This window comes from Oryzias melastigma, linkage group LG20, assembly GCF_002922805.2.
Source record: "Oryzias melastigma strain HK-1 linkage group LG20, ASM292280v2, whole genome shotgun sequence".
In the NCBI taxonomy this organism is placed as follows: Eukaryota; Metazoa; Chordata; class Actinopteri; order Beloniformes; family Adrianichthyidae; genus Oryzias; species Oryzias melastigma.
Window position 1 is genome coordinate 7,931,014 of NC_050531.1, and position 16,099 is coordinate 7,947,112.

General features: G+C 35.5%; 1 protein-coding gene across 1 annotated transcript in view; it reads right to left on the reverse strand.

Moving 5' to 3' along the window:
- LOC112151245 (sodium/hydrogen exchanger 9) overlaps window positions 1-16,099 on the reverse strand; it is an 81,627-nt gene that overhangs the window by 3,113 nt on the left and 62,415 nt on the right. The window contains exons 13-14 of the mRNA XM_024280042.2: window positions 9,523-9,568; window positions 7,165-7,220 (exon numbers count right to left, since the gene is read on the reverse strand). Coding sequence (XP_024135810.1) covers window positions 7,165-7,220; window positions 9,523-9,568 — 102 coding nt within the window. The remainder of the gene's footprint in view (window positions 1-7,164; window positions 7,221-9,522; window positions 9,569-16,099) is intronic.

Sequence of the window (16,099 nt, forward strand, 5' to 3'; positions counted from 1 at the left end):
TTCGCGCCAATTACTATCTGGTGCACATCCATTACTAAACAGAATATGTATATACTGTATATATATATTTTTTCAATTTTTGAAAAAAAAATATTTCTTAGATCAATTTCCCTTTAGGGGCTCCGTACCTTGGGGAGTAATACACACAAACAATATTTAAAAAAAAAATGTTTCCCACTCTTTGATTTAGCAGCAATAAATCAATCAATCAATCAATCAAGGGACCGTCTACAAAGTGAAAGCTCTGGAAAAAGTAATTTAAAAGAGTCTGTAAAAAAAAATTAAGCAAAAACAACCAAAACTAGTTAACAGTTTAGTTGAAATGAGTCAGTTATTCATGCTGCAATAGTTTTTGAAGGAAAATATTGTTCATTTTTAAGATTTTTAAATGGGTTTGTGCATCACATCTGATCAAAAATGTTCAATAATTCTGAAGATCCAAAAGCTTCAGTCTAAAAACTTTTTTCATGACTATATATCACTTATTTTTACTTGTTAGCTAATTTTCTAGTTGATAGTTGCACTCTACACTTCATTGCTGAATCTACTTCACCAGAAGTGCTCTGTTTACGTGTTAAATGACAAAAGACGGTCAATAAAAAAACAACCTTGATTTTTTTTATTATATTTGTTCAATTTTTTAAATCTATTACAGAACATTTTTTTGTTCTGTCTAGCAAATGAACAGAAAGATTCAACATTTCAGTGTATCTTGAAGACAAAATAAGGTTTACATTTGATTGTATAATTAATATTGTGTGACGTCCTTCTGCGTCAGAAAACTGGACTGAGGAGGAAGTGATCCAATTTCCTACATTTAGTTCCCCACAATGCAATGTGAACATAGCAGGAAAACAACGCGTCACATCTGCCAGATAACAGGATTTAGGCCTCAAATGAGGAAAAAAAAAAAAAAAAGGAGACTCAGGAGGAAGAGACAACAACTTGTCTGGGATGTGCAGGAGTGAGTTGTTTACTATGCTGCACAATGTCCTACTTTTCTTCGCTGGATTGCCACAAGACAGTTAATTAAAATGGGTCGTGCTGCGTCTGGGCTATGCTGGTACCACAATGAGAGTGTGTGAGTGGTAAAAGGTGCTCAGCAGTTCTGGGAGGGCTGAAGCTAATGTGCTGCTTCAGCCGCAAACTCCACAACATCCAAAGTATCCCTGACGTATGGAACAACTATCCCACATATTTCTATGTGTATTTCTATTTTAAAATAAAAAATAACATCCAATCTGAGGCATTTACTAAAATAAATACTATTATTAGCTGTAGTACATCAGATTGATTAACTCACATTTATAGAGAAGGCTTCCACTGTTGGCATAAGGGTGATTTTGTGTCTCCTAGCTATTTTTTTTTTCATTTCTTCAAGCGTTTTCCTCCAGTTTTCATTAGTAAAGACTTAAACATCCTCTTATTCTGGATTTGTTCTCAAAAAACGAGTCAAAACTGCAACTTCCATACAAAACTAGGTTTCATTTGAGTCTTTTTTAACAGTTTACATATCAGGGATTTGAATCAGGTAGCCACACACGTTTTGTTGTGTGTTTATTAGGGGCGTGTATTGACAAGAGTCAAATTCAAATTAATTTTATTTATAGAGCACTTTTCATATATACAAATACATTTCAAAGTGCTGTACATAAAAACAAACAACACAATAAAAATACCCTCTTGTTAAAAATAAAAATCAACCCCCTAATACCATGTATGTGAACAAGTGCACCAATAGGCAAATAAAACGAATGATAAAATATGAATGCACAGGAACCCTCACGTTCCTTAAATGTCAAATGAGAGAACCCTGAAGACGCCGTCAACACCAACCTCCTGTCAGCTGGTCGTCTATTTCCTGGGCCAAGGAGCGAGAGCCCCGCAACCCACAGCCTCCCACCAGCCGAGGAGAAACCCCTGGCGAAGGAGCAGTGGGTACATCAGGGCCATGTCCCGTGGCCAGGAAGCAGACGACCCAGCCAAATGTGAGAAGACACTAGTTTAAAAGCAGATATTAAGTAAAAGAAACAAGCCAATGAGTTAATTAATATTAAGAAAGATTAAAAATAAATAAATAAATAAATAAAATAAAAATAAAAATTACTAATGATGATAAAAGACAGTAATAATTCATAAAAAAGGTAGGAAAAGATACTATGTATAAAATTATAAATAGCACAATAAAATGTATATACGCATACAACATACACATATACTAAAAGCTAGTTAAAAGCTAACCTAAAAAGATGAGTTTTGAGTTTTTTCTTAAAAACCTCCACAGTTGATGAAGTCCTCACCTCCTCAGGCAGGCTGTTCCACAGGCGAGGCCCGTGGTGCCGGAACGAGGCCTCGCCGTGGGTTTTTGTTCGAACTCTAGGCACTTTTAGCAGGCCTGCACTTGAGGATCTGAGGGTTCTTGGAGGCTCATAGGCTAAAAGTAGCTCGGATAGATAAGAAGGTCCAAGACCACTAATACTCTTATACACTAATAAAAGAATCTTAAAATCGATCCTAAAGCTGACGGGGAGCCAGTGCAGGGACTTCAGAATCGTTGTAATGTGCTCCCTTTTTCTGGTTTTGGTCAAAAGGCGTGCAGCCGCGTTCTGGAACAACTGCAGCTGATTAATTGTGTTTTTCTTTACACCAGAGAGGAGCGCATTACAGTAGTCTAGTCTAGATGTTATAAAAGCATGAATTAAAATTTCAGCACTGGCTCTGGAGAGAAAGGGTCTGACTCGAGAGATATTACGCAGGTGATAAAAAGCTGACTTAATCACCTGGTTTGTATGTGCATCAAAGCTAATGTCTGAGTCTAACGTTACACCAAGGTTTCTAACTTTGTCACAAACAACCACATTTTTGGCAGACAGATAAAATTGGACCCTCTCTCTCTCAGCCTGAGGACCGATGACTAAAACTTCAGTTTTATCTTGATTGAGTTGCAGAAAGTTCTCTCCCATCCATCTTTGTATATCTAAAATACAGTTAAACAGATCGTCCATGGGTTTTCTGTCATCAGGAGAGACGGCTACATAAAGTTGAGTGTCATCCGCATAACTATGGAAGCTTATGCCATGCCTCCTGATGATGTCACCGAGTGTGTTCACTCATTCACTCATCACATGAACAGCACTTCCCCTTACGTTTTTTTGCTGTTTGCTACGACCTTTTGCACACACAACGCCCATAGAAAAAATGTGGATGAATATTTTTGTTCTAGCGATCTACGATCGTGATCATCTACAGATTTTTTTGACCAATGCTTTATTGTTTCCAAAAACAATGACTTCTGTCCTGGTTAGAGCTCATTCCAGGCGAAATCCCCTTCAAATCAGCAACTGCAGAAGGTTTTAATGCAATTTAGCTGAAGTCAAAACACCAGATCGTATTACAGTTCTACGTTTTTCTGCCCTATTCACATGGACTCTCCAAGACAAAGCAATTTAAAAAAGAAAAAATACATAAAATATGCTCCTTTGAGACTAAACAAAAGGGAGGCAGACTAACTAACTATACAGAAGCAAACCTTAAATTAAGAAGTGACCAAGACTGAAATCAAACAGTTAAGACAAAAGCATACGTGATCCCTAAACCATGGGTGGCCTTCATGAAACCAGACTCCAGCCTTTTCTGTGGTTTCATGGAAACCTCTGCAGCAGCCACACATCAAAAGGTCTTTGATGTGGGTCAAAAATGGCCCAAACTGTTTGTCTTAACAAGCACCGCCAAGAGAAATTCTGTAAGAATTAAACACCTGTAAGCTTTATTGGAGCTTATCAAATTCTATCCCAAGAAATTCTTTTTCTCTGTCCCTATTTAAGAAAAAAACACCAAAAGAACCCGCTCCTACTAAACATGCAAATGAAGCCATTATGTGGGCCTATAACTATAGCCGCAGGGTAAGTAAGTACAGTCTGTGTAGTCACTATGGTTACTCGTGTTTCAATGTTTTTAAGCAGTGAAATGGAGATGTTTTAAATTCAATATTGACAGTTCTCGCTACTGTACACGTTAGCTCAGAAGACTCCGCTCTCAGATTAGGTTTCTGCTTGTGAAGGAAGCAACTAAAATCTTCTCCTGTCACATTTGCAGCAATAAAGATCGTGTGCAATGATGGGTAAAAGATATATTTGCAGAAAGGAAAAATAAGCCTGGAAATCAAACGTTTTGTGTGAGGATAAAGATCTGTAATAGTCGCATGCAAACTCCTAAAACTTGGCAGAAAAAATGTATTTCTTTGACCCCCTTCTGTGGGAAATGTTAATGATGAGCGTGTCTCTGTGCAGGGAGGTTTTGGTGATAGGGACACAGAAATATGTGAGCACAAAAAAGGAATAATGTGGAGTTTCAGCTCCATGCTGAGAAAAAAGAAGCAGCATAAACACACACGAAACAGCTGAAAATGATTAAAAGTTTGAAAAGAAATGCAAACCTTAAACTGGTGTTTTGTCTTGCAAAAGAAGATTCAAGACAACATTCAAAAAAGAAGCAAAACTATTTAAAAATGAATGAATTAAAACCGTTTTTAAAGATTTCTTGGTTTGAGACATATTTAAAAACAGTCCACTCAGAACATTTCTAATTTAAATCTTAAAAATCGACTATAAATAAAACAAAACATTAAGTTTATGCTCTTAATACAAACTAATTTTATGCTTTTCATTGCAGAAGAGTGAACCCTTACACTGACACTTTCAGTATTTGACTGAACATCATGAGACCTGTGATTAGTCAAATTTAATTTAACTTAATGCAGTTCTCGTGAATTTCCTGATTAGAGTGCGACCACTTCCTCTGCTTTGAAGGATCGGCTTCATTAAAGACAAAAAGTGACACTTTTCCACATGTGGAATTGGTTATGATTTCAAAATTTTGTTGTGTTTTATGTCAGAAAACACAGCATAAAAGACAAAAAATATATTTTTAATCAAATTTATCTTAATATTCAAGTTGGTGCCCACAAACTTCATTTTTAGAATAATTTTAGAATAATAAATATTAGTTCTGTTATTTTACTATTCTTATTTTCTAAATAACTGTTAATTTTTTGATTTAAATCAGCTTAAAAAGATCTTTTTGAGCCTGTTATTTTTTTTGTTTTTGTGTTTTTTATAAGTAGACTCTCGCTCCTTTTCATTTCCTTTCATGTTAATTTTCACAGCGGAAAACATCACCTCAGGATGCTGTTGTTTTCACAACCCGTGAATACAGGAAAGACAGTAATCTGATTTTGCTTTGTGCTCGCTTTGCAGGGAATCTGGCAAAGAAATGAGTTTTTGTGTCACAAAGATTACGTTTCCTAGTGTCTGAACACATTTATAAGTATTTTGGACATTTCCCATGTGGCTGTGATAGGATTTTAGTCCAAAATGACTTGTGCATGACCGCAGAGTTCACAGAAATATCAGGATGTTGTTGTGTAACGTTGAATTTAGTAGTTTTTGTTCTTAGAAACTGGATGCAAATGATAAAAAAACGTATATTTGAACATTTTTGTAGATTTTTTTTTTTTTGCAGTTTATCCTGACGTGAACCTGCATTAAAGATGAGCAACAACTACAACTGTGGATTTAAAATAGAAAAATTATGAGACTAAATAGACTTTTGTGAAGGTAAACCTGCATCTCAAAGACCAGTTTGAAGCAGGAAGACTAAGTTTCACCTGCCAGAAAAGATAAAGAAATAGTAAAAAAAGAAAACAAAAGAGACCTATAAATCTAAAGCTGTAAAAGAAAAAGTTTTGCAAATCATCAACATTTAACAAGCATTTGTGCTGAAGACACACCAGAATTTCTAGTCATCTTTTGATCCATTTTCCAGAGGTCTTTTTATCAGGATTGTGCCGTTTGTAGCCCAAAAAAAAAAAAAAAAATCTGTGTTATCTAGGACATAGTTTCTGAAATAGTTCATCAGAAATTTGCAGCCGACTTTTGGAGTGAAATTATCCTGTCCCGGTTCTTATCATCCTTTGGTTTACATGCCAATCTGTTAGCATACAAACTTAGCATTAGCGTCGCACATTAGTCTGCAACCTGCGGCTCCGGAGCCACATGCGGCTCTTTTATCTCTCCATTGTGGCTCTTTGACTTAACAGAAAACTTCTGACTTAACTAATTATTTAACTAATTAATTTGTTTTTGGCTTTTTGACATGTCAGATAGACCTAACTGATCAAAATGATAGTAAAAGGTTTAACATATCCATTTACATGAAGGCTATAGATTAAAAAAAGTGGATTCTACACTTAAAAACACTTGTGTTTTTATTCACTACTAAAATAAGAAAAAGGATGAAGGAACACCAAAGTCACAATGATAAAAAAATCCGGTGTTTCTTGCATTTTATTTCAAGTAAATCTGCTGCAGTTGGAGGATCTGATTACACACAGGATGTGTTTTATTTTGAAAGGAACTTGAATGTGCTATTGTCAAAAGTGTTAAATTAAATTTGTTTTACAGAGAAAAACACAATTGTAAGAACATTTCAAAGCTATATTTTATAAATGAATGGCTTAATGACTTAAAAAAAACTTAAATAAAGTTTATTTTTTACTTTGAAGTAAGACTTGGAATTCTCACTGAGTTTTGGTCCATAAGAACGTGGACAAAATTGAACTTTTGCTGTTTAAGGTTGCAGACCCCTGGAGTAGAATCAAATATGGCGAGCACTTTTTTTTTAAATGGCATTTTTTCGTCTTCTGATTCATCAAAATTTGAATAAAAAAAAAAAACACTCATAAATGCTGTTTCAAGCTTAATTTTCTTAAATATGCTCTCCATCATCAGAAAAATGCTATAAAAACATGTTAAAAACACAATTTTCATTGGAGTGGGCCTTTAAAGTTGTAACAAAAAATATTCTAATTTATATCTGTGTTATTTTTTATCAGTTTAGTTCAACTTTTAATAGAATTACTCATTTTTTATGAACACATTTAGCCTGTTTTATTTTCTAAAAACATTCAAAAACTAATATTGTTAATAATTTATTTAATATATAGTAAAAAAAAAAATACTTTATTGTTCTGAATTAAAACATTTAATCATTAGTTACGTTCTCGTATATTCAAGTATTATTTCTCCTTAACTATGATTACAAACTAAATGCCTAAATGAATGCGAGTTGGCTCTTTCAGAGAAATCAAAACCCGTGAAAGGATACTTGTGGTCCAGATTGTGCCACAGGCCTCTCGCTGTGTCCGGCCCCCTCATGGCAACCTGTGGCGCACAGGAGAACCAGTGTTACTCCCCCTCACACAAAGACCCTCTGAGGTTTCAGTGAAACTCTGCACCAGCGGGCCGCCTGCAGGGCCACACTCAATAACCTCTGTAGAGGAGGAACCTCAGAGCTCGCACACATGTCGAATCATCCAAATCCCCAAAGATCCGGTCCGATACAGTGAGATCACACTCCGCCCCCCAGATGTCCCTGAATGTACTCTCATCTGATATATTCAAGGATTTGCATAACAAAGCACCCTCATCTCTCTACTGGGATCCAGCTTTGCTCCGTCCGTTCAACGTTTCGCTGGCAGTGAGATGCTCAGGTCTCCCCCGGTCTCAGATGAGAGTCGGGTCAAACATGAAAGAGGGGAGATCTGGAGCTGAGGTGGAGTGTGCGGCGCTCTGGCATGGACGTGGCACAGACTGTCACTTAGAAGGAAATGTGTTTCTTTCCTCATGAACTCCTCTGTATTTTGATGTCCTCTGGGGTGAAAACATGAAGCTTTAAAGGCAGACGTCAAGATGAAACGGAGCATTTGAAGAACAAATAAAGAGATCCCATCTAGCTCGGGTTGTGTTTGTAAAAAAAATGGTATGATGCAAACATACAAGCAGTACAACCATAAAACATTTCTGATGTAGAGCCAAAAAGAAGGAAAAGCTTTTTCTTGAAGTTCAAATGTATTTTTACACTCTGTGCTTTTATTCAGGTGGTGTTTTTGTTATGAATAATAGATCATTTCAGAATTTTCCAATATAATCTACTTCCTTTTTCTTTTTTAAACCAAAACAAACTTGGTACTTGCAAAGATTTCAAGCCATGTTTTTAGATTTTAGATTTAGCTTATCTTTTCTCTACAAGATTTTTTTTCAAAATTATGGCAATCAAGAATTTTGGGTCTCATTAAGAGTTAAGATAAGGAAATTATTATTATCCTGTTGCTCCAAACTTGATTTAAGACTCAAAATCTAAAATTTTAGGTTCAATTTAAGAACAGAACAGAATAAAATATCTTTATTTCTATGACACTTTTCATAGTACTGTACAAAAATACAGAAAAAAAAAAACACAGAAGGTGGCAAAATCCAATATTAACAAAAATTCAAAATACAAATATTGTAAAACAAGGACTAAAATCAACTAAAAGCCTCTGATCTGGGATTTAAACCACTCAACAGAGTCAATCGGACGTAGAAACAAAAGAGCTTGAAATGAATCTTAAAGTGAGTTTTTGGAACCCTAAACCCTAAAATTTAAAAAATCAATTCCAAATTCAATTTTATTGTTATTTTAAAGATGAATAAATGTTGACAAGTTTTACATTGTCATTATTTTGAAAGTTTTAGGTTTGGATATCATTAGAATTTCTTAAAATGGGACAAATTTTACTAAGATTTTACCTCACATGTTGTTTATATATCGTTCTGAAATGAGTCTTTTACAGTTTTTCCACTAGTTTTTTGTCTAGTTTAGTGCATACAAACTCAAAAACTACAAACCATTTGCTTAGAACTTTCAAAAAATGACTCATTATTGGGCGGAGCAACATTCAATTTGAAGTCTAACTGAAGGGATATTTTAATTAGGTTTCTAAGGGTAGAGCGAAGGAACTTCAAGTTCTGTGTCCCTTTTTAAGTTATGATGTTGTTATGTATTTTCCAAGCGCTAGCAGCTTAGCGCTAACGTAGCTGACCGGCGACTATTGATGACATCATCAAGAGGACGAATTTGCAGATCCTGACTCTCGTTTGGAGGGCTAAATGTAGGGGGAGGGGAAGAATTCTGATTCGACATTTGTATAATTAGCTTATTTTTAGCAGTTTGAATATGAGGAACTCTTTACTTCTAGGTTTTAATAACTTATTGTAATTTTTAGATGAGATGCTGCAAATCACTAGATATAATGATGACAAAGATAATTAATAAGTTAAGATTATAAGAAGTTTATAAATTTGGCCTTTAGATATTAATGAATCTTACTAATTATGTTAATAAACTTATTTGTATTATTGTGTTAATAAATGTCTTTCTAACACCCTATAAACACATTATTAATGTTTGTGAATGTGTTAATAAAGGAATCTTATAATTTTCTTATTGTTTTTCTGTGACTTTTCCTCTTAAAATGAGTGTTCTATTCTTTTATTTGGCTAACTCTTTTTGTGGTGTACCAGTTATCAGCTATTTGAACATTTTTGTGACCTACTTCTACTTGAAAACTTCTATTAAAATGTCTTTGAAAGCCTGTGGAAGTGAGGACATTTCAGTGTTCGAGATTAGATTTGAACAGTTTACCTCAGAAGAAAAGTCCTTTGAGTCCTCCTCTGAATCTTCCCCCATTCTGTTGTGAATAAAAGGAATAAAAAAAAAAAAAAAATCAGCAACTCCTCAGTACATACAGGAAAATGTCTGAACATTTACTCATAACGTGGCACTGACGGGGAGGGGGGAGTTTGACTGTGACCTTTCCAGCATTTTCATCAAAATCAGCCTCGTCTTCTCTATCACACCGGGAAAATGTCAGTTGATAAATGACAAAACAGCGCCGCAATCATACTTGATATTCTACACGGCGGCTGCTATTATCCTGTCAAGGTGCGTACCCCCGTTTTGGCTGCTGCTTGGCACGGTGGGAAAAGCAGGCCGGCTGCTTGTGTACTGTGGATGGAAATAAAGTGACTCAGCATCAGCTGAAAACAAAGCTGTTTTCTGGATGCATCTGCATATGTGCTAACCCTATTAGACCCTGAATGTCGACTGTGAGAGTGATGTCTGCCGATGTTCCTACAGGTCAGCAGTCACATTGCAGATCAAGACAGGTTCTGAATGTGCTGACACTAAAGGCTTTTACTGCAATAAACAGCCTCACATCAGTGCGTTAAAGTGGAGCGGCTATTTAAAGATTTTTGTCTTGGCGGCCGGCCCCCTCCACATTCCATTTTCTCTGCTGTTGTTTGGCTTTCATTTCTTCGCTCAGATTATTGCGTCCTCTCTGTGTTTGCTTCTGGAATTTCAGCTTTGTGGTCGTGAACAGAACAGTGGAGGTTTGTTGTGCTGCTTCCTCATTTCATGGAAATACTGTGGTGTGAAAATCGAATAAAATGGTTGGGGTTTTACCCAATTTTAATATTTGGAAAAACACTGTTATGATGAATACATTCAACTTCCTCTTTTTTTCTACATTTTTCATGACTATCAGCTAAATTCTCCATCTATCATGTTTCTGCAGGTGTCATTTGTATTTTCAGCATCTCGTTTCTCCTCTATCACATTTTTTTTAATTAATTCTGCTCTGAATCGTTTTTCTTTTGTTGATTTTTATCACACAGTTAAGCGCATAGATTTGCAGGTAAACCACAGGATTCTTCTTTCGTTTAGGTGATGCAAAGTGCTGATTGAAGGGGCAGGCTGTGACAAGAACAGAAGAGCTACACGCTGGCATGTGCTGCCTACAGGTGGCAGGTTGCATTCCAGGTCTGCCACTGAGCAAATCGAGGGAAGAGGCACAAATGGAGAAGAAAAAATAAAGAAGTGACAGAAAAAAGTTGAAGAATGGAACACTAGAAAAAAATGTCCTCTTCCAAACGTGTTAAAAAGTCAGAATACAAAATTATTTTTCCTTTGTTAAAGGGTAAAAAAAAATCAGCCAATAAGCTTTATTATAATAAAATTGAAAAAAAAAGTCCCATTATGTGTGAAATTTGCTCTCCACATTTTATTCATCCCTTGTGGGAGTGGTGAGCTGCAGACACAGCTGCGCTCGGGTAACATTTTTTTCAAATAGTGTCAAACAGGGAAGTATTTAATCCCATTTTTAGAGTATTTGGTAAGACTCAGCCTGGATTTGAACCCACGACCCTCCAGTCTGGGCGGACATTCAACCACAAGGCCACTGAGCTGGTGATACATTGTGAATTAACCTTGAAATTATCCATAGACACTCATATTTAGATGTATTATTAAAGAATAAAAAAATACTAATTTTTAAGTGCAGTCCGACTGACCAATCTATGATCCAAATCTACATATTTTAAGGTAAAGTTGTCAAAATTATATAAAAAAAAAGTAAAAAAAAACTAATTTCCTTTGATACTGTATATTAATTAAATAGGATTTCACAGTAAAAAGTGAAACGTAAGATCAATTAACAAAAGCTCTGTGATTTATTACATTTAAAATGATTAGTTTTCATAAAATTAAACATTTGGGTTGATGGTTTACGTAACTTAAAAATGCAATAAAAACAAATATTTAAATGTAACAAATTACAGAGCTTTTGTTAATTAATCCAATGTTTTAACTTTTGACAGTGTAAAAATATATTCTCAGTAAATTATTAATGAAAAGTTACAATAGAGTTCGTTTTATCTGAGACAAAGTGTAAAAATACTAGAAAATAAAATATTTGGTGAGATTTTGTCTAAGATAAAACGATGAGTCAAAAGATGGACAGGAAACAAAAAGATCCAAGATGAGACAAGAAAACAACAATTCTTTTCTCTTTGAGTAACAATGAAAAAGTAGCAGAGAAACCTGTAGCGGCGCCTTTATTTTCTCAGGAAGTTGACAGTCTGTTTTGTCACTCCAAGGAAACACTTTTCCTGTCATCCACTCATTTTAAAACCGATGTGACCCTTCATCCCATTTTTACAAATTCATTCCTTACTAGCTCTTATTGCGAAGTAAAAAAATGAAAAAGTATGTAAGTAAAAGTGCAACAAAGGCAGAAAGACTGCATAAATCTGTGTGTACAAGCAGGAAATAGGCCACAAGGGAAAAACAAAACTCTGGAGTGAATCCTCCCACAGTTCTCTTCATGAGTACAAGTTCCTCTTTGTTTATGGTAAATCTGACACCATCCAATAAAGCGGTTTCATAAAAAAATCTGAGAGAAACTTCAGGTAAAATGATCAGGTAAGTGGTGACATCAAATATGAATCGATGCAAATTAAGCTCAACTAATTTCAGTCCATAAAAACAAGTTTCAGCTTTTGCAGTGCAACAAAACTCAATTACACTCTCGAGGCATCAATTTTACAAATGATCTCTGGTAGAAAACAGCCAAACAAATGAGCCTGGAGCGCTGAAGTGTTTATGAATGTGAAAAGATGGGCCTCCTTGTTCATTCTGGTCTCTGGTGCTGCACACTGAACTTTTTGCCTCAAGTAAAAGTCTGACAACAACACCTTATTTATGACTCCTCTTCCTCCCTCAGAGGGAATCTGCACTTAATTTTGTTTACATGAAGACAAAAAAAATATTTAGTAAAAAAGCAAGGAATATATTCCGACTCAATAATGTAAAAAAAAGAAATCTTGTTATATCTCAAACAGTACAGTAGCCCTCCCCTTCTTTTTCAGAGCTCAGTGTGAGCATTTCCTGCTTTTAAAGCGTATAAAAAATGAAGAGAGATAAACGGAAATTATATGGGGAGTGCAGCGTAGAACCGGCTTCGCTTCACAGGGAACGCTTTTTGTTTTTTTTGGGTTTTCTTCAAGTCTGAACAAGAAGGAAGCTGTAAATAATCCTTCCAGTTTTCAGCTTTCAACCCCCGTTTGGCTGCACTTCTCAGGAGGAATACATCAACACGCCTGACAGTGTGCCGGATTCACAACAAAAACCGGGAATAACTGTTGACCACATGCCAAAAACACTAACTTTATTCATTTGATGCGTTCTGATTTAGATTTTTATGCATTAAACGACATATTACTGTAGAAGTAAAATCAAATTCTATAGGACTATATTGTTTAGCTGTTTTTCCTTCTTACTGAAAATATGTTGCCTCCACCAAATAACTTGTACTTTCGCACAATATAAAAAAAAATGTTTGTTCTTCCCACTGCCAGCTAAAGTCAACAACCACAACCGAAGTTTTATTGAACTTTGACCTCAAGAAGAGGCCGCCATCTTGAATTGAAAAAGAAAAAAAAAACTTTTAGTACCTTCTACAAATTTAAATTAAGCTGCATTCACACCAAACATGATTTGTGTGGCAGAGGCGGCAAATTTTCAGGTTAAATCAATCGTTCAGAGGCGATCTGAGGTAATTGTGGTGCAACTTGAGCCAAAGGTGAAACCGGGATGCACACCGGACAGACCTGCTGGGGGATGGGAAGGCCTCCTGTTTTGGCCCCTGAACTTTGAGATATTTTTCTTATTTTCAGAGATAAACATATTTTCAAATATTAAAAAAGTTCCCCTAAGTTAATTTTTGTTTTAATTTTTCCCCTGTTAGGTTAATGTGGGACAGCAAACCTTCAAACTGAGTCGCAGATACACAGAAACACTGTGGAAGCGGCTCTCATACAGACAGCTATTGGAGTGGGGGTGGAGCCTCCAGTACTGGGAGAATCACTGAATGATCGCATGAATGTTTTTGTGAAACAAGTCACAATTAATAAACCTAACCATGTCTTCCATACATTGTAAGTGAGATGTACACAGACACTGCTCCATGTAGCGATCAGGCTAAAAACATTAGCTGGTAGATCCTTTCACACGCTCAGGAACACATTTTTAGACGGGCAGCAACCAGTGAATTTGACCCGCGAGTCACATTTGGTGTGAACGCAGCCTAAGTGTTAGGGCTAACCTCTCATAACTCATCAAGCACTATTGGGAAGCTATTCAAGAAAAAATGCTGAGTTTAATGGTTGTCGATTTTTAATGGCATTAGCTTGGCTAGCTAGCTAAAATGGCGTTCTGCTGTTGCTTGCACATTTTTGACTGGAAAATTGAATCTTTGGCTCAAGTACAATGAACCAACATGACATGCGATATGAACATATTAGGGATGTGGGCATGGTTAACAAAAAAAGTTCCGTTGCCAAGGAAGTCCAAAAATTTACTTTTTTCAATTCTTCTAAAACTTACGCAAACTTGTTCATTGCCTCCAGGTGATCAAAAAATGTAATGGTTGCTATGGGGATAAATTCAAAAGAAAAGCTACTATTTTAAATAATGCGTTTATTTTTTTTTTCAATGAATTTGTAAGGGCGAGTAGAAAGTGGGTCATAAGGTTGATGGTAGGTACTGCCTGCAATGCCGTTCGCAGTTTTAATTTAATTTTCCAATCCTGTTCTTTTTCTGGTCTATTTCTCTAAAAAAAATGTTTTTATTGAAAATATGGGTTTAAATTAAGCTAAGATTTGAGGATTTTTTTCAATAAAAATTAGCATTTTCCTTAAGATCATACTAAATTGTATCAACACAAGTTCAAGAACTGAACCCTAATTTGTGGAGAACCCTGCATCTCTGCAGAGCCAGCTTTACTTAACAAGCTGTGGTGGCTGAGAGTTTGGAGAACACTTAAATAAATGTGAAAGTGCGTCACAAAGAAGCTCGATGCTGCAGAGGACGGCAAAATAAATTGGATTCTTCTCATTTACATATCTGCTACAATGCAATTATCTGCAGACTGGCAGTAAACTCCTTCATCATTTTTGGAAAGAAATAGCGGCGATGAAGACGGCAGAAGATGTGCTTTGACTGTGGGACAAAAGGGCTCTCTCTGGCAGGGATGCAGAAGAAACAATGGAAGCTTTTGGATGAGCTGACCAGCAGGAACAAAAAGACGGTAAAAAAACAAAAAACATGGCATGCATTCAAAAGCTGAGATGAAATATTTAAAATGATGTGTTCATAAGTAAAACTTCCCATGTATATTAAGTATAAATTTTAACAATTATTATTTAAATCTAATATTTTTATCTTCATCTAATTAAATGTTTAAAGCCATTTAAGCCCTATCAATTATATTGTATTTTTAGGGTAAATTATAAATCCTTTAATAGAAAATGATCATAGATTTCAAGTTTAAATAAGTTAAAATAAAACTGGCAATTGGCACTTTTAATCAGTAAGATAATTTAAAGATAGACAGTCTGTGGGATGCTGAGGAGTTAGCCAATCAGAAGAGGCCTTTTGTCGATGGGACATGTCAAAACAAGGTTAATAAAATTAGGAAAATAGAAATATTTGAGGATGAAATCTATCTGCAAAAACTCCCAGGGAGCATCTACCTCTCTAGGAATCTTTATGTCTATGGAGTAAAAATGAATTTGGTAAAGGAGAGGGTAATGTACAATACTAGAGGAACATTTGAGTCCAAGTGGAGTAAATTTAGAGACATTAGCAAGCTATGCGTAGCATGTGTAATTATGTGTGGCTCATTAGTTCCTTCGCTGCAGTTTCTTATATTTTCGACCGTATTGAACACTAATGAACAACCACCCACTCAACACATGTCCAGAGATTTAACTTTCCTTTTCTGATAGGAAACTGGCTGCAGAGCAGAGAAGGCGAAAAATTAACTTTGCATTTTGGAACCTGGGTATTACAGCAACATTTTTACACTGATATTAGTAATACATTTGTACAAAAAATATCCACATTTTTTATGTTTTTATTTAACGGGTTTCGAAATCCAACTTAACATCTGCAACTTTAACTAATAGAAATCCTGCTGACAAATCACCCAGCTCTTATTGGAGAGCTAAGGAATTGCTGCTAATGTAAAAAAGTTGTCATCATTTATATGTTTACATCACCTTTAATTAACAGTTAGACAGAGAAAATTGATTTTTATTTGCTGTCTGGCAGGAAGAGCATTAGGAGATCGATACTTCTCAAATGTTGTAACAAAGCCACAAACTTTACAAAGTAAACAAAGGGAGAAATGTTTCTCCTGTTTTCTGGTGAAAAATGACTCTAAAAGATGAAAAATGTGGTTTTTAACCCTATTTTTATTTGTTTTTCAGTATTAACTAGGCCTTTTTATTTGAAATTTAACCCAGCAGAACTAAAAAAAAGGCAATTTTTGTGGCCTTTCAAGATTTATTTGTTCATTTTAGATAGTACGGAAGAGGAT